The sequence below is a fragment of the Carcharodon carcharias genome, chromosome 21 (assembly GCF_017639515.1).
Source record: "Carcharodon carcharias isolate sCarCar2 chromosome 21, sCarCar2.pri, whole genome shotgun sequence".
Taxonomy (NCBI): Eukaryota; Metazoa; Chordata; class Chondrichthyes; order Lamniformes; family Lamnidae; genus Carcharodon; species Carcharodon carcharias.
The window spans coordinates 80,213,452-80,237,442 of NC_054487.1; the positions used below are offsets into that span (position 1 = coordinate 80,213,452).

The 23,991-nt window shown below is 42.7% G+C and overlaps 1 protein-coding gene across 1 annotated transcript; it reads right to left on the bottom strand.

Moving 5' to 3' along the window:
• Positions 1–884: 884 nt before the first annotated feature.
• Positions 885–20,270, bottom strand: kera (keratocan). Its single transcript, XM_041216085.1, has 3 exons — positions 20,202–20,270; positions 9,685–10,565; positions 885–2,338 (listed from the first exon to the last, which is right to left on the bottom strand). The coding sequence occupies exons 2-3, from the start codon at positions 10,550–10,552 to the stop codon at positions 2,166–2,168; spliced, it is 1,041 nt and encodes a 346-aa protein (XP_041072019.1). The 5' UTR covers positions 10,553–10,565; positions 20,202–20,270; the 3' UTR covers positions 885–2,165.
• Positions 20,271–23,991: the final 3,721 nt, after the last annotated feature.

A 23,991-nucleotide genomic window follows, 5' to 3' on the forward strand; every position in this document is an offset into this window, starting at 1 on the left:
GGGGAGCGGGACTAATTGGATAGCTCTTTCAAAGAGAGGGCAGAGGCATGATGGGCCAAATGGCCTCCTTCTGTCTCCTCTTAGATGCCAAACTGACCTTCTGTGTGCTTCCAGTATTTTATGGTTTGATTTTGAACATTTTCAGAATTAAATTGTAATGTATAAACTTGCTGATCAACTGAAAATATTGAAAAAGACAGTTTCTGGTTTTTATTTCTTCTTGCTTATGTTTTGCGATTAATTTTCTATCATGCTTTATTTTTTTTAAATCACAATTTAGATTATTACAGTATGTTGTTGAATTCTAAGCCACTTCTCAGTTCAATGACTAGCTACCCAGTTGTGGTGTAGTTGGAATGGGGATGATATCCAAAGGTTACTTGGTGCAGCTGCCTAAAGCACAGGAATATACAGTATTGATGTAAAGAATCTGTAAAGCATTTTCTGCATTTGGTGAGAGAAAAGGCAATTTAGTATTTTGGGAAAAACCTGAAGTTCTCACCAAGACACCAATCTTTTTTTTTTCTCCATGGTTAGAAGCATTAGGAGGAGTAGTAGGCTTTTCAATCTCTTGAACCTGCTCTGTCATTCAGTTAGATCCTGGCAGACCCATAACTGGGGGAAATGGTAGGCTCAGAGGCCCAGGCAGATGTGCTTGGACATGGGTTCAAATCCCACCATGGTGGAATTTAAATTCAGTTAACTTTTTTTAAAATTTGGAACTAATAGCTATAATCTTAGTAATGGTGACCATGATTGATTGTCGTACAAACCCATCAAGTTCACTAATGTTCTTTAGGGAAGGAAATCTGCCATCTTTACCTGGTCTGACCTACATGTGACTCCAGATACACAGCAATGTGGTTGATTCTTAACTACTCCCAACAAGCAATTAAGGATGGGCAACAAATGCTGGTCCGGCCAGTGACACCTACACCCAATGAATGAATAAAAAACCTGCCTTTGATCTTTATCCCTTGACACCCTCACCTAACACAAATCCACCTATTTTGGTCTTGAAAACTCCAATCACACCCTTACATTCACAGCCTTTTGCGAGGAGAGAGTTCCAGATTTCTTCCAATGATGTGATATTTCCAACATTTCCTGCTTGTATTTCAGATTTCCAGTCTTTGTATTTGGGATATTTCCTGCTGGATCCTTAGCAGCTGAAGTCCTAAGATGAAGTAACAATGTCCTATAGATCAGAGGAAGACAATGATGGGGTAACAAGCAAGTTATTTTGTTTTTGCTTTGAATTGAATGTGTACAATATGGCTTAAAAGTTCCAAATTTGATTTTCACCATAACTAGGAAGATGTGTTGGTGATGACACAACCTCAACCTAAAAGGTGCCTACGGGAGGTGATGGCGTAGTGGTATTGTTGTTGGCCTAGTAATTCAGAGACCTGTTTTGGGGACCTGGGTTCATATCCTACTATAGCAGGCAGTGGAATTTGAATTAAATGAAAATCTGGAATTATCTAATGATAACTGCCATTGTCAATTGCTGTAAAAATCTATGTGGTTCATTAATGCCCCTTTAGGGAAGGAAATCTGCTGGCCTATGTGTGACTCCAGAAGTGCCCTCTAAACAAAGGGCCAACTAGGGATGGGTAATAAATGCCTACATCCCATGAATGAATAAAAAAAAATGCATGCCTTGTAAACCCTCTATCAAACAATAAGCAGTTAATTCGTCAGAGAAAGGATCAATGTATAATATCAACATCAGATAGGTTCTGCTAACAGACCAAATAGCAGATAGCACTTTGGTCTGGTTAAGATATTTGAGATACTGTAGGCATGAAGACGGACTAAAGAGTACCAATTTTCCAGTCCAAACTTGCAGAGAATCAGATACCTAACTACAAATGAGAGCTTGGAAAATCTGCCCAAACAATTATACCAGGTGGTGACTGTTCTTTTACTGGCCAGAGATTTCATTTCAATGTAGTTCCTAGCAGTATTTATTCCAAACTAGTGCACTTGAATTTCTGCCAATGCTTTTCTGCCATTACTAGATTATTATTTGTCCCCCTTTTTTTTCTCCCAGTTTAGAAGGTATACAACTAGGAATCATCTCAAACTGCAAGTACTAGACCAGCAAGACTTGCATTTCTTTTTCCCTCTCTGAACTAATTTGGAGAGTAGGTTTTATTTGTTTAAATCACAATCCCAGTAAGGAGCCTAAAACACATCAAAAGCTCAAGTGGGATGGGAGGCTTGATTCCATTGCCGTCAAGGCGGAGGTAGCGGAGACGAGGCTGTTGATCCCTTGAGGTCGTGTGGTCAATTGTGTTGACAGGTATGGGGCAGACTTGAGCTCCATTAATTTCTGTGGATTAGAAACAACACAGCTGCAGGTTAATTTTGTGTTTGGGAGAAAAACTAAATTACCATTAAATTTATTTTCATTCTTCCTCTTGGTTTTCTGTGACACCGAGAGATCTAAATATTTGAGCATGCCCAAAAAATAGGGGAGCAATCCCAACATCTGAATAGGTAGAGGCCATGGTATTGGGCCATGGGCCTCATTACCACGGAGGACCAAGAAGTTCCCAGTAATAATATGATGTATAGCTCTGTTCCCCCTACCCACCATATTGCAGGCTTAAACAGACATTTAGCAGCTGAAAAACATGGATGAATTTCCAGCTCTTGACTCTCTCACAATGAGGTAGCCCATGGTCCAGAACCCAGCATTAGTGAGGGAGAGATATTGATGAGTGGTGTTTAATGTGTGGCGGTTATAAAGTTGAGGGGCAATGCATTGAATACCTCAAGTGCATCCCTTGTGAATGAGTCTGCTTTCAAATGGAGGCATACTGGGGATCCACTGGAGAGCAGCCTAGGCGGTTTGGAGGAGATTAGCGCTCAGATAAACATTGTCATTTCCCTCCAGGGATGTAACGTTATGGATCACCAATTACCTGACTGTCTGACTTTGAGCATGTGCTGTGGAGATCTCACCCACACAGGCCTTTGGAAAATCTCCCATGAGCATTTCAAGCAGTGGCATAAATTCCCTGGATGTAAAAACCGAAAGAGACTGCAATTTTTGGCTTCTACTTGCTGGAGGCAGCCAGGAATAATCTAGAGGTTGTAGATGCTCAATAATTTAATAGGCACCCGGCAATGACCTCGACCATTGGTACACATCAAGGTCAATGATACGGTTCTGGCATAGCAATGCTGGGACCTAGGGCATATCTGAAAAAAATATTTTTCACAATTTATTCTTAGGATGTGAGCATTTCTGATAAGACCAGCACTTATTGCCCTTGAGGAGTTGATGTTGAGTCGTCTTTTTGAACCGCTGCAGTCCATGTGGTGTAGGTACACCCACAGAGCTGTTAGGGAGGGAGTTCCAGGATTTTGATTCAGTGATGACGAGGGAGCATATATTTCCAAGTCAGGATGATGTACAACTTGAAGGTGATGAAAAAAGAAAGGCTTACATTTATATAGCGCCTTTCGCAACCAATGGATGACCCAAACTGCTTCATAGCCAATAGGGTATTTTTGTACTCTAGTCGCTGTTTTAATGTAGGAAATGCAATGTGTTCCCAAGCACCTGCTGCCCTTGTCCTTCTGGTGATGGAAGTTGTCATCTGGGCATGTGCTGTTGAAGAAGTGCTGACTGCTGTAACACTTGTAAAACACATCCAGCATTTAGTAGGTGATGTACACAGACTGCCATGGTGGTTGGGGACAAGATTATCAAGTACAAGTAATCATTGAGAGGTTGCGAAGCTGTGCCTGGTTTTGGCACAGCTTCGCCTGCTCCCCATCTAGCTTACCTTGCCAGGTGGTGGTGGAAGTTTGGGGATTGGGACTGAACTCTGAACACTTCGGACTGCCATACCCCCGGTTGAAATCGGGGCTATAGTGAGAGGGAGGCAAACATGCCAACAAAATGGACGACTACTAAAACTATGCAACTGAATTCATTTAATGCACCATTAATTATGTTGTGGAATCTGTCATTTTTAATTGTGCAGAAAGGAAGGGTTATCTGTTGCTAGGTTCACCCAGTTAAACACTCCACACATGTTTACTTTTCCATAAAGTAAGATGAACAGAAGAATTTTTTAAATTAATTCACAAGATGTGGACATCATTGGCTAGGCCAGTATTTATTGCCCATCCCTTATTGCCCTTGAGAAACTGAGTGGCTTGCTAGGCCATTTCAGAAGGCGTTTAAGAGTCAACCACATTGCTGTGTTCTGGAATCACATGTAGGCCAGACCAGGTAAGGGTAGCTTTCCTTCCCTAAGGGACATCAGTGAACCAGATGGGGTTTTCCAACAATCAGTAGTGGTTTCATGGTCATCATTAGACTTTTAATTGCAGACTTTTATTGGATTCAAATTACACCATCTGCCACGGTGGAATTCAAACCTGGGTCCCGAGAGCATTACACTGGGTCTCTGGGTTACTAGGCAAGTGACAATACCCCTACGCCACCACCACCACCTTAATGGGCCATATAGCAATGAGTTAACAATCAGATTGGGAAATGTAAGGTAGCGCATATAAATATCACCTTCAGTTCTCTGCCTAAAGGCAGGTCCAGCCCACAGCGCCACAATGGATAGGACAAGGAGGCAGGTTCTAAATCCACCCCAGTTGGAATTCTGTGCTGTTGGCACCAATCTGATCCACACCAGCCCCCAAAGGAGTTGCTGTGGCAACATACATTTTTACGTGCATGTTGTAGTCTGGGATGATGGTAGACGCTCCAATTTTCTTGCTGAACATGGCTGACCAGGAATTGCTCCCGCTCTTACTGTATGCAATTTCCATATGATGGAAGGATTTACAAGTTGACACTTGATCTGTTTGGCCACATTACGAACTTTGGCCATCAAGTCCTGGAGTGGGACTTGAGCCTGGATCTCCTGCCTCAGAGGCAGGGACCCTACCCAACACACTACAAGTTCCCTGCATAGATTTATAGCAGATAGATTTATAAATGAAAAATGTAGCACTAATTATTCTCCTCTGGGCACCAAGAGGACCCAATTGTTATGTAATCATAGGGTTGGGTTTTCAATCTGGGTTTGGGAACTGGAAATGGGGGCTAGTTCCAGGTCCTGATCCTGCCTGATGTGTTTAGACACGCTCGCTGCAATTTTCAATGTTTCAGTGAATTAAGGGTCAGGGAGCTGGCCCACCATCCAATCAGGGACGATACGAAGACTCCCAACAATGGAGGGCCAATGGGAGGCCCTCCAACATTTAGCGAGTGTTGTAGTGTTCTTTGGTTCAGTTGTTCTATGTTCGATTATGTCAGTCTGGTAACTGATCAATGCTCACTGTGCTTGGTTGGTTAAGCCTAGGTGTTGAGTCCGAGTAAAGACAACAGACATCACCGAAGCTGAGCTGAGATAAGCATGGTGCAGACATTTTGTGATTGCAGACATACTTTGAAACTCCTGTAAGTAAATGTGTTATGCACTTAGAAACTAGTATCATCTCTTCTTTGTTCCGAGATATATAAAATATGCCATAATCAACAGCCCCACCAGTAAAGGTGGGAGCTGCTGATGTAAACATGGAGACAAGTGATAGTAAGAATGTTTTCAGTCTTTAAAAAGTCATAGCTGCCTGTCCATGAGCCTGGAGGGCAATCCTTCCAAGGGTCATCCAGCTACTATAGCCTTGGCCTTGAAGACGTTATGGATACGAGGGAGGAGGCCCCTCTCCTGACCCATTAGTTCCCCCCACCTCCCACCCTGTGCCCACCAAATTTGGCTTGGGCATGATGCAGGCCAACTGGGCTGCCCACCTTGACAATTGGAAATTCCAGTCAGTGCTGGAACAGGGCCTTAGTGGGTCAGGTAATGAACAACAATTGGCCTCAATTGGCTGCGCATTGCTTCACAGCTGGCAGCTGATCCACACTTCTCTGCTCCTGAAGTGAGGGTAAGAGGACAATGTACAAAAATAATACAACATGAATGTGGATTGAAGCCAAGAATATGAAGAAGAAGCAGGTGATTATTGGTTGTCTCCTCCCAAAGGATAGACCATGGGTGCAATTTTCCAGTCGCCCCCCCCACCACGGTGAGTTTAATGTTGGGCGGGGGGAGCAATGCAGCGGGAGCTGACTAATTGGTTTCCAGCTGACGGAAAATGACAGCGGGATCTTCTGCTCCCACCCACCATGGTGGGTTGTCATTCCTGCCAGAGGACAGCATGAAACTGATTTGCATCCCATTGATAGGATGCAGATGAAGGCCTGACTGGGATTGACACACCCTGCCTGATCGTCTGCACCACCAGCAAGAAATCATACAGGCCCCGAACACGTCTGGACCTAGTATGGTGTGGAGATGTCAGAATTACCTGAAGAAAGCCTGGGCCAGCTTCCAGAGTTCAGGATTAAGGCCTCCAGCAACCGTGGACCCTGGAACACGCAGACTTGGGTTGGGAGAAACATCAGCCAGGTTGATCTACCAGCTTCAGAGTCTTCTAGTCCATCTTCTTTCTTCAAAGTCTTCCTGGAGTCCCAACTTCTATCTTCAGACGTGGGTCAGTTATGTCCGGCTGCCTTTTAAATACGGCACCTAGATATGACGATGGGGCGCGCGCTATCCAGCCTGCCATCCAGCCTGCTCCATTGCCGATACGTCGGGAAAATCCCAACTGCATATTTAATGAGATGGGGTCACGTGATATGGTGCGCATTCCCAGCAGCCTCTGTGGTGGGAAACACTCCCCGTCCCTGCCCTGCCACAGGACTTAGTCCCGGAATGGAAAATCCGTCCTGTGTCTTCAGAGGTAAGAGAGGGCCGCAATGAGACCAGGACATAAGGAATTTCAATTACCCAGCTTGTGACATGGGAAATGGTAGGAGATAATCCAAAGAGAAACTTTGTCAAGATTGTGTATTGCTGTCTTGTTAATGATTCGATAATCAGGAGTTTCACGAATCACTTTGCAGTGGCTTGTGACCCTGATTCTCTAAGACATGTTCCCTTCAGTCGGCACACCACTGCAGGAGCGTAGCTCATTCTGAAATGACCTGGAGCATTAGAAGTAAGAGGAAGGCTTTCAAAATGCACAAAGGTTTCAGGAATGTACTGATCACAGTAATGTGAAAGTAATGGGATTCACAGGAAAATGTTTACTGAATGTATGATTTCTGGAACCATCTCAACGGTTTGCCTGCAAGTACATCTGCAACAAATAAAGGGTGAAAGAAAAATAAAATCGATGAACAAAGAGTGAAGCAGAGTTATTACTTTATAGGATCATTTTTCCATGTGTGGGAGATCAGTCAAGAACCTTGCCTGTGGTGATGCACTTCAGGATATTGTAGGCATGCTGCCCATCATCTTCAATGGATGCCATAAGGGCACTGCTGCTGCAATTTCCCGCTTTATGCAACCAGCTGGCAGAGATTGAATTGTCCCTCACATGTGTTTCTAACCCCGCAGGGAAGGGCAATTTGCTTAAATTTAGACATCAGATTTTCAGGAATGTCAGAGCAACTGGCTTCTACATGAATAATAAAGCTTATGATTAAAAAGAGGTTACATCTATATTGTGCTAAAAAAAATCTTAAACTGGTGTTCATTCCCGTCCCAAAAATATGATTTCCTGTTGCTTAATTTTCGAATAACACTTTTACGTAAATATTCCAAATCAGCATTCACAATGGGAACTCCCTACCTGCCTCTGTCAACAATAGGTGATCATGATCCATAGGAACATAGGAGCAGGAATAAGCCATTCAGCCCATCGAGCCTGCTCCGCCACAATACTACCATGGCTGGTCATCCACTTCACTGCCTTTTTTCCACACTATCCCCATATCCAAGCCTCTATTCAGTAGTGACCCTATGATAGGGATATGTGAGAAGAATTTTTTTCTTTCAGAGGGTTGTGAGTCTTTGGAACTCTTTCTTAAAAGACAGTAGAAACAGTCTTTGAATATTTTTAAGGCAGAGCTAGATACGTTCTTGATTAACAAGGGGGTGTAAGGTTATCAAGGGTAGACAAGAATGTGGGGTTGAGGTTACATTCAGGTCAGCCATGATCTTATTGAATGGTGGACCAGGCTCGAGGGGCGGAGGGGCCTACATCTGTTCCCAATTCATATATTCATATGTTGTCAGTCTCCCACCAGCTTGGATGGTAGATAGCAACCTACAACCAATTTTTCAAACCAATGTAGAACTTCTTGTGCCTGTCTGTTTTAAATGTTATGTATACATTTTTTGTCCTTCTGCCTGTACTCTGTCAGTCAAGGCTGAAACTACACTAGTGCAGGTACTAAGGAGGTGCTGCATCATCGGAAGTCTGACTTTTAGATGAGACATTACTTTCAAATGTACGTAAAAGATGCAAGGCAGTATTTCGAGGAAGAGTATGGGAGCTCTTCCTGAGTACCGGCCAATAATTATCACTCAAACTACTTGAAAAAAAGATTATCTGTTCATTACCTCATTGCTACTTGTGAGAGCTTCCTGTGCATTATTTCGGCTGCAGTGTTTCCTAAATTATAACAGTGACTGGGGTTCGGTTGGGTGTAAAGTATTTTGGGTCACCCTGAGGTCATGAAAGGTGTTATATAAATTCAAATCATTTTTTTTTCTTTTTGTCTGGAACTCAGATCTTCAACAAGGTTCTGCCCTTCAAAGACCATTGGCATACGGATTTACAAGAGTTGATAAAACAGATAATACACCAGGTCCAGACAGATTGACCAACAAAGTCTCAAAGGAAGTGGGGATGGAAGCGAATGAAGCTTTAAATGACATAATTTTGGCCCAGTAACATTAGAAACTGTCTTTGAAATAGTCTTGAGAGGTCAAATGGATGATTATTGGAAAAGCTTAACTTGCTAAAGGTCAGCCAGCATGAATGACAGAAGGCCGTGCTTGACCAAGATTCAAAGTATTTCAAGGGCATCATTGATAATGGTGGGCAAGGCAAATTGAATTAGATAATATAATTGGCGCTCTAGACTGCTTTCGATAAGGTTTCAAATCAGTGATTACAGTAAGCTATAAGCAATAATGTATGGTGTTGGACTCAAAATTGATTAGAAACATGAAATCAAGGGCAGGGAGAAAATCAAATGTCAATTCAGGTGGAATTCTTCTACCTAACAGATAATAGACTATGGAATGAGCTACCAAGAAGGACTATTGGTTCATCCAGTGTAATTTTATGATTTATGAATGGAAAATCCTCCAGTGTCTACTGATCTCCATGTCCAAATTCTGATGATTTCTTATAGGAGTGGAGATTGGGTCATTAAGTATATTCAAGGCTGAGTTAAACAGATCAGTCAAACCAGCCATAATCTTATTGAATGGCAGAGCAGGCTCAATGGGCTGAATGGCTGACTCCTGTTCCTATTTCTTATATTCTTGTGTTCACTCCCAATAGGCAAAGTTCTGCTCCCAGGAATGCAACTTCATAACACCTACCATACAATCTCACTGATACCAGAGCCAACTATTATGTGATCTATTTCTTTAAGTACCATAAATCTACCTAGAGTGCAAAAAGCAACAGGGACAACAGTGGTGAATAGCCTATATGTGTCATATCTGCTAATTTCTGAATCTCATTACTGTGGCTTGCCCAGTTTGTTAATTATGCTTGAAAAGCATTTACTCTCATTCTGAAAACAATAAGGTTTCATAGTAACCTGCTACTTACTTTTGATTTGGTTGTGGTCAAGGTACAAATGTTCAAGACTTAAATGGATGGGTGGAACTGCAGTGAGCTGATTATGTGACAACTGCAAGTCTAAAATGGATGACACGTTAAAAACAGTTTCAGGTATTCCAGTGTCAGAAATCTCATTATGATTCAACCTGATGGTAGACAGCTTGGGCAGACTGCTGAAGTAGTTCTGTGGTATTGCTTTAATGGCATTATTGTCCAAGAAGAGTTGCAGAGTTGAAGCGGGGACCTGCTGGGGCATTTCCTTCAAGCCATTTGTGGCCAAATTGAGCTGCATCAGAGCCTTCAGTCCTTGAAAAGTGTTCACCTCAATGGCAAAGTCTCTCAGGTTGTTCCCCTGCAGGTCCAGCACCATCAGCTTCTCTAGGTTGGTGAAAGATCCCTCAGCAATGCTGGAAATCTTGTTCCTGGCCAGGCGCAAGTGCTCTAGGCTGTTTGGCAGGGGTGCAGGAACTTCTTCAAGATTATTATCTTCCAAGTACAGATACAGCAGGTTTTCCATCTTCTGAAAGAGACCTTTATCAATTTTGCTGCTTGTGATCTTGTTCTTATTCAAGTTTAGCCAACTCAAATGAGTCTTGTTCTTGAAGGACTTCTCTGAAAGTGCTTCAATGAGATTGTTCTGAAAGTACGCATACAAGACCCTTGATGGCACTTTGGGCATCTCTTTGAGGTTTTGGCTGTCACAGTACAGGGCATTAGAAAAGTTAGGAGGGCATCGGCACTCTTTAGGGCATTCATAAAAGTATTCCATACGCTCTAAATAGTTTGATATGTCCTGGCACCAAATACCACTGCTTAAGAATAAGGCAACTAGAATAGGCTGGACCACAACTTTCATGTTTGCAGCTACCCTGAAAAAAAGAAGTGGAAAAAAGTATCAGTTGTTTCTTAGCAACTTTTTGTTCAGCATAAATATATATTATGTGAGGAATTTTATAAACATGTAGACTTAATGGCTGGTGCATCAATTCTGTCCCATGATGACTAGAGTGTTATGACTAAAAACTTGCCCCCCCATCACCACCACCCCCCTGCCCCCCTATCCCCCCAGTGCCCAGGGGAGCCATGGTACTCTTCTGAAAGAGGCAAAAGACCTAGCAATTTGGGACCAGTGACAAAAAGAACAGATCAATAAGTGAAGAAATGTTTTGGAAAGTTCCTTTCTGCCTGCATCAGATTGACTGAAACAACTAACTACGGGAGATCCAATTTACTAAGTGTTATCTCTAAAGCAAAGCTTCCCAAACCTTTTCCCAATGAGACCCCATTTTAAAGCTTCAGACTTTGTGTGGGGGAACAGGAGTTGAGTTTTAGGGAGATTGGTAAAAAGGCAGGGTTGCTACAAAAAAAAACCTAACACTTACAGGTTTTTTTTTGCAGCAGCATTCGGGCTTCAGAGATCCATTAGGCCGTGCCCACCAATGGAAAAATGTGAGGATTTAAAGGGGCCTTGCAGCAGTCAGGAATCAGCCCGTAGAGCTTCAGAGCTAGCAGTCACAAATTCTTATCTCATGACTCGGCTGGGGTCACGACCTACAGATTGGGAAGCCCTGCTCTAAAGATTCATGCTTTCCATATGATGTGATCTCTGCCCCACTCAAGAATTGGTCCAGCTCCCACTTAAAGGTGGAGAGGGAGTCAATATCTACCACATCAGCCGTGACTAATTAAGGTCAAATCTGTTTACAATTTCATTACAGACAGTGAGTGCACCAAGAATTTTTTTTCCTCTGACATACCTAGTTCCTTGTATTAGGATTACCTTACACATGACCACCTTTCTATACAGGGATACATGCTCACAAGGGTCCATTTTCCAAGGTTGTCTTGCCAGCTGTGAGCACTGTCGTGTATATATGTACAGCTCAGAAGTTCCATGTAAGTCATCTGGCAGACGAGCTTTCTAACTGACAGTGCTAATACAGAAAATCATTCCTGCCTTGTCTAATTTTGCTTAAAGTTCTATACTTGCTCTTTCAATCCAAGTCTACCTTTATGGATTGGAGTAGTTAGGGCTGTTTTACTTGGAGAAATGAAGGCTGAGAGGAGATTTGATGTTTTCAAAATCACAAGGCGTCTAGAAAGAGTAGATATGGGGGAAACTGTTCCCACTCATGAAAGGATTGAGAATGAGAGGAAACAGATTAAAGTAATTGGCTAAAGAAGCAAAAGCAATTTTTTTCATTCTTTCAAGGGATTTGGGCAAGGCCAGCATTTGTTGCCCATCCCTAATTGCCCATGAACTGAATGGCTTGCAAGGCCATTTCAGAGTCAACCATTTCAGAGTCAACCATATTGCTCTAGGTCTGGAGTCACATGTAGGCCAGACCAGGTAAGGATGGCAGATTTCTTTTCCTAAAGGACATTAGTGAACCAGATATGTTTTTACAACAATCGACAATGGTTGTCATGGTCACCATTACTGAGATGAGGTCTATAGCTTTGTATTTCAGTTATGAGAAAAAAAGGTTCCATGCAGTAAGTGGTTAAGATTTGGAGTGCAGAACTGGCAATGTACTGGGGCAAGTGCAATTGAAGCATTCAGAAGGGGATTAGACTGTTACCTGAAAAGGAAGAATGTGTGGGGTTACAGGGAGAAGGCAGGAGTATGGCACCCAGGGTATTGCTCTATCAGAGGACCGATGCAGACTCAATGGGCCGAACGGCCTCCTTCCCTGCCACAACAATCCTGTGATTCCGTGATTCTATGATGTCAAATGTGACTCATGGATCCTGAAAATGAAATAACTTAGATTTATAAAACACTTTTCACAATCTCAGGATATCGCAAAGGAATTTCCAACTGTATGTTTGAAGTATAGGCCGGGATTTTCCAGCCCCACTGCGGGGAATGCGGCAGGCCAGCCAAAAGTCCATTGACTTTCGAAAGGACAAGACAATCCCGATGGTGGGCAGGGTTGGAAAATCCCACCCATAGTCTCCGGTGTAATGTAGGGAACGCAGCATCCAAATTGCGCACAGCAATGCACAGCAATGTGATAATGACCAGATAATCTATTTTAGTGATGTTGGTTGAGAGATAAATATTGGCTGGGACATCAGGGAGAATTCCCCTGCTCTTTGAAACTTTGAATAGAGCCACAGGATCTCTCACGTCCACGTGAGAGGGTAGATAAAGCTTCGGTTTAAATGACTCATCCGAAAGATGGCACCTCCAGTGGGTGCAGCACTTCCTCAGTACTGCACTGGGAGTGTCAGCCTAGATTTGGTGCTTAAATAACTGGAGTGGGGTTTGAACCCACAACCTTCTGAACAAGAGGAGTGAGTTCTTATTTTGACACTTAATTGGATACCCTTAAAATATATTGAGTGCTTAATTAGACTTGTTCTTTGCAGTCTCATAATGCTATCATTGAATGTTATCAATAAGTGGTCAATAATTACACCTATGTCTTTCTTTTATCATATTACACGTCTCCATCATCCGCTTGTTTATTCATGCTTCTTTTCCTGATGTGTATTATGTAGATTAAAATTAATTTGCTATTAATCTGAACTGACCAGGATACACTAAAAAAGCAGTCCTGGGTCAACAATCTGGATGTCTTGAATTCAGGATCATCTGTGATGATCATCTGTGTGCTGATCCCAGAAGAAAGAACTATGAAAGCTACTGGATCATTACAGAAACCCAACAGATTCGCTAATGTTCTTCAGGGAAGAGAATCTGCCTACTCCTGTCTATCTTCCCTACCCATAACTCCAGTAATACCCTACATGGTGACCTCTGAAGTGGCCAAGCAAACCATTCAATTGAAAGAGAATTGATTCAAGAAGGTGGCCCACCATCTTGTCAAGACAGCTCGAGGATGACCAATTGGTACTCACTGCCCAAGAGCAAATAAAAAGATATCCTCACTTCACTTGTCACCTAGCCATGCATTACTGCAGCACCCAATAATGCAATATTATTCAAAATGAAAGTGTCAACCTTGGCTCAGTGATAACACACTAGCCTTTGAGTCAGACGGTCATAGATTCAAGCCACTCCGGGAGAGTTGTACGTGTAATCAAGGCTGATGTTTCAGTATAGGACTGAAGAATCTGTCTGCTCAAACAGATGTAGAAGAGCTTCATGGCACTATTTGAAGAATGGGGGGGGGGGTGTTCTCCCGGTCTCCTGGCCAATATCTATCTCTCAACGGCAACTGCTATGAAACAGATTGGGGTAGAAATTGTTCTATACCAGGAGCATGAAACCGAGTCAGCAAATCAGCGGCCTGTTTCAAACCATTCCTGAGTTCCTTTTCCATCAATCAAATTGTAAAATGGGCTTCCGGTTTATAGCGAAACTGTTTTGCCACACTTCCATCGACCAATTGCAACCCCATTAACAGATCATCTATCACATTCGCTCGTTATAGGGCCTTGCTGTGTGCAAATTGCCTGCACAGCAACAGCACACTTCAGAAGTAATCCATTTGCAGTGAAGAATTTGGGAACGCCCTGGGGACATGAAAGGCATTAAAGGATTTATATAGACAACATCTTGGGTACTGTGCACAGTTCAGGACACTGGTCCTGAGAAAGGACATATTGGCTTTGGAAGGCATGCAGCACAGAATCACAGAATGTTACCAGGAGTTAGGATATAAAGAAAGATTCCATAAATCTCAATGTAGAAGATTGAGGTTTGATTTGACTGAGGCTTTTTGCATGTTGAAAGGTATTGATAGGAAAAACTGTTTCTGCTGCATTGGAGGAGACCAGCAAGGGGATGAAACCTTAAAATCAGAGCCAGGCCATTTTCTGGAGAGAAGTTCAGAAACAATTCTTCATGCAAAGGTAGTGGAAGTGTGGAACTCTGCCCCAACAGAAAGCAGTAGTCAATACCTCATTTAATAATCTTAAATCTGGGATCACCAGTCTTTTGCTAGCCAATGGCATGAAGGGATATGGAGCTAAGGATGGAGTCAGGACACAGATCAGCAATGATCTCACTGAATGACGAAACAGGCTTGAGAGGCTGAATAGCCTCCTCCTGTTCCTTTTGCTCCACATAGGCTATAAAGCGCTTTGGGATGTCCTGAGGCCTTGTAAAGCATTGGATAAACACCACTTCTTCCTTCTTCTTTCTGTATTATTGATGATTGTGGGAAGAGCAGGAAAGCTATATGGGAGCACTGTGAAAGTTCAGCAAGCACTGCATCCCAGAGAGAGCCATTGTCATTTGTTACTACTGCCTGTTCTTTATAGTTCATAGGCAGTTTTCAAGCCAGTTTACTAATTTGTCATTGATCCAATGCACCTTGACCTTTAGAAGCCTCCCACACAGAACATAAAGAAATGTCATAAATGGCTGAGGGCAATACTGCAGGCACTAATGAAAAATAGCAGAGACTCAGATGCAGCAAAAACCAGGGACCAAAAGAGATTGACACATTGCAGGATTTTAGAACAGCTATTAATATAGAAATGAATGGAAAACGTTCTGAGACAAAAATGCCTCAAAACCAAAGCATAACTACACAGGGTGTCACATCATGAATCCTTAAATAAGAGTAAGCGATCGAGAGAAATACCAACACCTGGTTTACCATACCCTGGATTGAAACATTCAGAGGAGTCACTGAGTGCAGTCACAAGCTGGGAAACATAAATATTCCCCTGCCAACATGCTACTCTGAAAACTGATTCATCTAATGAGTATTTCAGTCAGTGGATTGTAGCGTACATATCTGGTGACTATCTCAGTGCTATCTGCGAGATCTTGCTGTGGCGCAATATGGCTGCCGCATTTTCCTACATCACAATGGTTACAAAACTTTCAAAAGGCTTCATTGGCCGCAGTTTGGGATGTCCTGAGGTTGTGAAAGGTGCAGTAGAAATACAGGTGTTTTCTTGCTTTCGTAGTTTGAAACCACAAGAATGGACAAGAAGTGGGAGGAAGGCATGGGAAGCAGGGAGAGGGAGTGTGGGAGCCCAGGGCAGAAAAGGCCTATGGTGTCCTTTTAGGATCTGGAGGCATCACTTGGCCCCACAAAGAAACCTGTCTGGCTGCTATTTCTGGCAGGTTTTGACCAACAGTGAAAGATATTGCTCAAGCTTCAGGTTAAAATAGCAGATTGAATCCGGATGACATCAGCAGAGCTCAATTTGCATATTTAAAGAGGACCCTGCCTGGCTTGGGACAGGTATCCACACTGCCTGTAATTTAAAACTGCAGTCAGCCAGTTTGGGCAGAAAAAAATGTAGGTAAATCCATTTCAACTGGGGTGGGGGTGATATTTTAACTTCCCCTGCTGAGGGGGAGGCAGGGGGTTGGGAGGGGGGGTGGTGGTGGGGGAGATATTAAAGACAATCTATTACATTGAGACTATTTAAAATCTACCATACGGTGTACAGTTTGACTGATCAAAGACTCTTCTGCATCACTACATGCCCTGAGGGAAATTTCCGCCCAACGTAGTCCTTGATCTTTCAAAAGGAAATCATGCGGAAATATAGACAATTTATCCATTCGGTATATCCTCACTGTTCACTCCAGACCAGCTGTCTCCACCAGTAAACCCATATATCATAGAATGTCACAGAATCACTGAATTGTTACAGTGCAGAAGGAAGCCATTTGGCCCATTGTGTCTGCCCCGGCTCTCTGAATGAGCAATATGATTCAGTGCCATTCTCCTGCCTTTTCCCTGTAACCCTGCACATTGTTTTTATTTAAATAATCATCCAATGCCCTCTTGGATGCCTTGGTTGAACCTGTCTCTACCATACTTCCACGCAGTGCATTCCAGACCCGAACCACTCGCTGTGTGAAAATGCTTTATCTCACGTTGCATTTGCTTCTTTTGCAAATCACTTTAAATCTATGGAGAGTATAATGGAGAGTTTCAAACTGCCCACTCCTGAATCTCAGAATTTCAAAAAATAAGTGTCTTTGGCCATCTTTGCTAATACACTGAAAGGAACATATTAATGTTGGACAACAGATTGTCAACAGTGCAAAGAAGCATCCTTAATCTGAAATTCAGCATCAACTGTATTTTTTCACTAATACCAGGATACTGTGTTCAATATGTTAATACAACAACAACATGCATTTAAATGGCCTCTAATATATGAAAATGTCCCAAGATGCTTGACACAAGTGTTATCAAACAAAATTTGATACCGAGACACATAAGGAAGTACTAAAACAGGTGACCAAAAGCTTTAACCGAGGGCCCAGGCAGCAGAAGGCCCAGCCACCTATGGCAGAACAATTAAAATGGGGGATCATCAGGATCAGAATTGGAGGAGCACAAAGCACTTGGAGGTTGTAGGGGCTGGAGGAGATTATGGAGATAGGCCATGGAGGGATTGATAACAAGGGTGAGAATTTAAAATGAAGGTGTTGGTGGACCAGCAACCATGATAGGTCAGCGACAGGGACAAGGAGAGAAATTATGGGCCCTGGTGCTTCTCCTGTTTCCGGGGCCCTCGTTGCCACACCCCCTCCTTGCCATACCTCCATACCCTTCCTCTAACTCTCCTCCTTAATTAAGTGGAGCCAGTTGACATGTGCTGATTCAATGATTCTTTGAACTTGGAACTGAAGCCAACTGGTTTGACTTAAGTCAAAAAGACTGCCTCCTCCCGATCGATGGTGGCTCATCCGGGAAGCCTGACCATCGAGCGGGAAGAGGTTGGGAATCGAGCGTGGATCTCAGGACACTTGACGTAATGTGATGCTGGGGACAGAGGAGCTGGAATTTTGTTTCAGGAAACTTCAAGGCAGGATGTGGGGATAAAGCCCTTAACTTAACTCAGAGGCAGGCACTTTAGATTATTCACCTTGCATTCCCACCAGGCTCTCTGCTGCTAATGCCCAACAAACAGAACTCTCCTCACACGAGGCAAGCAAGAAAGGGGGAATCTGATGAGCCCTATTTGGTCAATGATTGCTATTGTCCTGGTAGTGTCCAAAGCAGCCAATGTGGCACATGGACCATTCTGATTGACAGACTACTCTGCCAATGATTACTGTTGTTCTGGCAGTGTCTTGAAAATATTTGCTTGAGTCTGGGCCCTCCTAGGCCATGGGCCGTTGTGTCTTGCATCTTGTGCACCCCCCTCTCCTGGGCCCTAGTCAGCGAGCACAGGGTGAACAGGACTTGGTGTGAGTTAGGATGAGCTCCAAAGAGAGTACACTTAGAGCAGCCAGAAGAGTGCTGGAGTAGTCATGTCTAGAGGTAACAAAGGCATATACACATGTTTGAGTTTATATACATTTAATCACCTTGAAGTAAAATAAAGTCATCTGGATTACATTTTCTAAAGAGGAGATTTTCTCCATTACCTACCCAACATCAAAGGAACATATAGTGGCTGCCTGTCATTGCTCCTTATTGGTCAGCTCAAAAAGTCCTGGTGGATAATTTTTCGATGATCATTGATCCAGAATACACAGCTGATTTCTTTAGAGGTCAAATAACAATCTTACCTTACACCTAAATAAACAACGTTTGAACAGAAATCACCTGTAGTTGAGAGCTTTCTACTCTCTGTGTTTATTTTAGTCCCTATTTTGCCAGATCAACTAAGGAGTAAACTGTTTAAGTGAATCATTATTTCAATTCAATAGCCAAAGACTCTGCGCGGTTAACATATACACTATAACCATTGCTCTAATCAATTGACAGCATTCAAGGAAAAAATGTTAGCATGAGAAGACATGACAGGAGGCAGTAATATTCCACACAAAAGCTCATGAGACTGTCAGCTTTATGACACAACAAATACTGTCTTGAATACTTTGTGCAGTTTTGGTCTCCTTATCTAAAGAAGGATGCAAGTGCATTGGAGGCAGTTCAGAGGAGGTTTATTAGATTGATACCTGGAATGAGTGGGTTGTCTTATGAGGAAAGGTTAGACAGACTGGGCTTGTTTCCACTGGAGTTTAGAAGAGTGAGGGGTGACTTGATTGGAGTATATAAGATCTTGAAAGGTGTTGACAAGGTGGAAGTGGAAAGGATGTTTCTTTTTGTGGATGAGTCCAGAACTAAGGGGGGGGTGAGGGTGGGGGCATTGTCATACAATTATGGGTCACCCTTTTAGGACAGAGATGAGAAGAATTTTATTTCTCTCAGGGTTATGTAATGTTGGAACTCTGTGCCTCAAAAGGCAGTGGAAGCAGGGTCACTGAATATTTTTAAGGCAGAGGTAGATAGATTCTTATTAGGCAAGGGAATCAAAGATTATTGGGGGTAGATGGGAATGCAGAACTCAAAATACATACAGATAAGCCATGATCTCATTGAATGGCAGAGCAGGCTCGAGGAGCCAAATGAGTGGCTACTTCTCTTATTTCATATGTTCGTAACAAGAAGCCCATTAACTAGCACTACTGTGCTGTTCTATGATTTATATCAAATTTTTTTTGTGGTCACTTGGCTAATATCAAGAACATTAAATGCCTGCACCCTTTGTTGCCGGTATAAATATAAACCAGCCGGGACAGACCTGGATGTGCAATGCAGCACTCACCACCTGACACCGGAGAAAATGGCAATGGATATTGGGATACAGGGTAGAAATCTAAGTGGAATGGGAGAAGGATGACGCATGGGAAGACTACAGAGAGCCTGCAAAGCAATGACATCTCATTTGCTGTCCTGCAGTGTTTGGTTTATACTGAGACAGTGAGAGTTAAGGATGACTAGAGATATATCTTATCACAAGTGAGCCACTGCATCTCAGACCACATGTGCTGTGTCCAACTGCATAGCCCCAAATGTTAGTTTAGCACTCCAACTACCTGAGATGATTTGTAGATCTGATGACAAGACAATTATGTCTTAATCCTTAATAGAGAACCATGTTCCAAATGGAACAAAATTACCAGAAAAGAACAATAAACAATTGTAAGTATTTCCATATGTTTTAGGTATTTTTGATAAATATAAACTTCCTCAATCTAAACCATCATAAAACTTGAGCCAAGGTTTTCTAGAAAGCAAATGGAGAATTCAGCACGAAAGAAATTTCAGTTTATGATCAGTGACTTTTTGGATTTAAGAGCTGGTATGAGTTTAATTTGTGGGCTTAAGGTCATCACCTTGCTTTCTAAATCTGCTTTCACCTGTGTAAATCAGAGCCACAGATTATTAATTTCCTCATATTTTCAAGGGTTGAAGAAAGATGGAAAAGTGTGCTGATAAAATATGGACATCAAGCAATTAAAGAAAGTAAAAAGAAATTTGAAAATCTATAATTATCGTTTTTGTTTTCATTGAGATTATCCAAACTCAATTTCATGTATTTCTAATTATTTAATGACAACATTCTCTTAAATAGTCTTTTAAGATGGTTCTTTCACAAAGCTAGACAATTCCTTATCAAAGCATTAACTCTTAAGTAATCTTGCAGACCCTATAGTGCATATGGCACTAGGATGTGTGGGCTTCACATTGAGAATCCCACGTCCATAAATATTCTGAAAAATCTGATTTACGCTTTCAAAAAGTGCAATAACAGTTTACCTTGGATTCCAGAAGTTCAGCTCAACTCTCCTTTGAATGGTTTTTTCCCTTTGTGAGGGTTTGCTCCTGCTAAAGGGAATGCTGGATTATTTTAAATAGCTTTCCTCCAATCCTGAGTTCCTGAAACTAAGCAGCAACTAAAAGCTCTCCAGGGTTTATCTTTAACCTCTTGCTCTTACATGCACAGCAGAGTTTAATCTGTAGACACACTTTTCTGCAATCTCTCTTACACCATTGTTCGCCTGTTAAAGATTGGCTGAGCTTGCATGCTGTGCTTTATTAAGACAGCCTAATATATATACACCGATAAAGTCCTTTTTTTTTAACCCTAAAATAGCGGACACCTCCACATGTCAAGTTCAGAGGGGGGGTTGGGAGGATAAGAATTTGTAACAGCTGCTTGTACTGCAATTAATCTTTTAATATGATCCATAAATTAAATAATTTTACTTTAACGTGATGCATAATGCAAACTGTCACCACTTGAAAAGGATGCAAATTAAAATAGAACCACATGGAATGGTGGTGAAAAAAGCTTCAGATCAGCTAATTATATTCAGTAATGACATTTTGTATTGCAGTCACATTGCTGAACAATAAGGAAACCCAGCTGTTTCTGAATGGTCTTTCTCGGATTCAGGATATAAACCAGATGCAAGGATATTTAAGTTTAACATCTAGGATAGCCGATTCATCCTGCCAGTGTCTAAAACCAGACTTATTAACTATGTGCATTGAATAAATGTACTGCATGTAGATTGTTAAAATCAATTCTGATCACACACGTGTTTCAGCCACATGTGGTAGTTGGCCTTTGCCTGGAATGAGAGAATTCCCAGCTGCCTGGAGCCCTACCTTGGAGGTCTTTTCAGTACAAGCCCCCATCTACCTCCTCCTCACTGACTCATCCATAACTGGGGAAGGGAGCAACTCAATCGGTACAAGCAAGCAGGGCCGCTCTCCCAGATCTTCCTGTCCCTGCCTTAAATGAGCGTCAGCATCCAAGAACCAAATGCCTCAACCCTTGTACTAGTAGGGATGGTAGCATAGTAGTGAGGTTACTGGGTTCATTATCCAGAAGCCTGCTGTAATGCTTTCAGAGATGTGGGTTCAAATCCCACCATGTGACTTGGGGAAAATTTAAATTTAATTAATTAATCAGAAATAAAATGCTGCTCATAATTATGAAATGAAAGAGCCATCTGGTTCACTAATGCTCTCCAGGGAAGGAAATCCTTAACTGGCCTGGCCTACATGCGACGCCAGACCCACAACAATGTGCTGGATTCTTAAATGCCCTCTGAACCAGCCCAGCAAGGCACTCAGGTCAAGGACAATTAGAGATGGGCAATAACTGCTGGCCTTGCCTGTAATGCTTACATCTCAAGAATGAATAAAAAAAGCTTCCAGCACAAGCCATGAATTCCCAATATGCCAGTGCATGCCTCCTGTACTCAATGGGTACCGGACGCAATGTTAAACCGTGGCCCCATCTCAGGTGGATGCATTTTGAAGAAGGAAAGTGAGCTTCTCCCCAGCGTCCTGGTTAATATTTATACCTCAACTAATATTGGTAAAAGAACAGGTGATCTGGTCATTATCACATTGCTGTTGTGGGAGCTTGCTGTGCACAAATTGGCTGCCAGGTTTCTTTAATGTACATAGAGATAAAAACAAAAAAACTGCGGATGCTGGAAATCCAAAACAAAAACAGAATTACCTGGAAAAACTCAGCAGGTCTGGCAGCATCGGCGGAGAAGAAAAGAGTTGACGTTTCGAGTCCTCATGACCCTTCGACAGAACTTAAGCACTTTCCTGTGGCCATGAAAGGCGCTATATAATTGCAAGTCTTTCTTTTTTAATTAAAAAACATTTGTACCTTCATAACATATATACAGTAACGTAAGGATGAATTCACAGATGTCACACAGCAGGGACGAACATTCAAGGGGAGCACAGAATAGAAATAGGTGTGCTGCATACTGGATGCTTCATGGTTCTTCTGAATGAATTCTCCACTAGGAAGTGGGGTCAGGGAACTTAGGTTGACCACCTTGGACAATCTGATGAAAAATAATAAAATAAAGCAACTCTGACAAGGCCAAATCCTCGCAAAAGTGTTAACATTCTTTCAATATTCAAAAACAAAACATGGTGGAGGTTAGTTCCTGTTTACTATCAAGTGTTTCATCTATACAATTTATTCCACCTCTGTCCAACATCCATTTTCACCACCAACAACTTACATTTATATGGAGAGTGTGCAGAGGAGACTCACCAGGATGTTGCCTGGGCTGGAGCATTTCAGCTATGAAGAGAGATAGGCTGGGGTTGTTTTCCTTAGAGTAGAGAAGGCTGAGGGGGGACCTGATTGAGGTGTACAAAATTATGAGGGGCATAGATCGGGTAGATAGGAAGAAATTTTCCCCTTAGTGGAAGGGTCATAACCAGGGGGAATAGATTTAAGGTAAGGGGCAGGAGGTTTAGAAGGGATTTGAGGAAAAACTTTTTCACCTAGAGGGTGGGGGGGATATCTGGAATTCACTGCCTGAAAAGGTGGTAGAGGCGGGAACTCTCACAAAATTTAAGAAGTGTTTAAAAGAACACTTGAAATGCCAGAGCATACAGGGCTACGGGCCAAATGCTGGAAAATGGGATTAGAGTAGATAGGGGCTTGATGACCGGCGCGGACATGATGGCCTGAAGGGTCGCTTTCTGTGCTGTAAAACTCTATGACTCTATGATTTGGCACCTTTGACAGGTGACCAAAAAGTTGGTCAAAAAGGGATGTTTTAAGGACCATCTTTATGGAGAAGGGAGAGTTAGAAAGGCAGAGAGGATGAGGGGTGGAATTGCAGTGCTGAGGGCCGAGCAGTGTGAAATGTCTTCTTGAACCGTTGCAGTCCGTGGGGTGTAGGTACACCCACAATGCTGTTAGGGAGGGAGTTCCAGGATTTTAATCCAGTGACAGTGAAGGAACAGTGATTTATTTCCAAGTTAGGATGGTGAGCGGCTTGGACGGGAACTTGCAGGTGGCGGTTTCCCCATGCATCTGCTGCCTTTGTCTTTCTAGATGGCGGGGCTCCTAGGTTTGAAAGGTGTTGTCAAAGGAGCCTCGGTGAGTTGCTGCAGTGCATCTTGTAGATGGTACGCATTGCTGCCACTGTACGTCGATGGTAGTGGGAGTGAATGTTGAAGGTGGTGGATGGGGTGCCGATCAAGTGGGCTGCTTTGTCCTGGATGGTGTCAAGCTTCTTGAGTGTTGTTGGAGCTGCACTCATCCAGGCAAGTGGAGAGTATTCCATCACATTCCTGATTTGTGCCTTGTGGGTGGTAGACAGTCTTTGGGGGTCAGGAGGTGAGTTACTCTCCGCAGAATTTCCAGCCTCTGATCTGCTCTTGTAGCCACAATATTTATATGGCTAGTCCAGTTCAGTTTCTGGTCAATGGTAGCCCCCAGATGTTGATTGTAAGGGACTATGATGGAGGCAAGGTCATTGATGAAGCAGCTGAAGATGGTTGGGCCTAGGGCACTACCCTGAGGAACTCCTGCAGTGATGTCCTGGAGCTGAGATGATTGACCTCCAACAGCCGCAACCATCTTCTTTTGTGCTAGGTATGGCTCCGACTAGCAGAGAATTTTCCCCCTGATTCCCATTGACTCCAGTTTTGCTAGGGCTCCGTGATACCACACTCGATCAAATGCTTGCCTTGATGTCAAGGGCAATCCCTCTCACCTCACTTCTGGAGTTCAGCTTTTTTTGTCCATGTTTGGATGAAGGCTGCAATG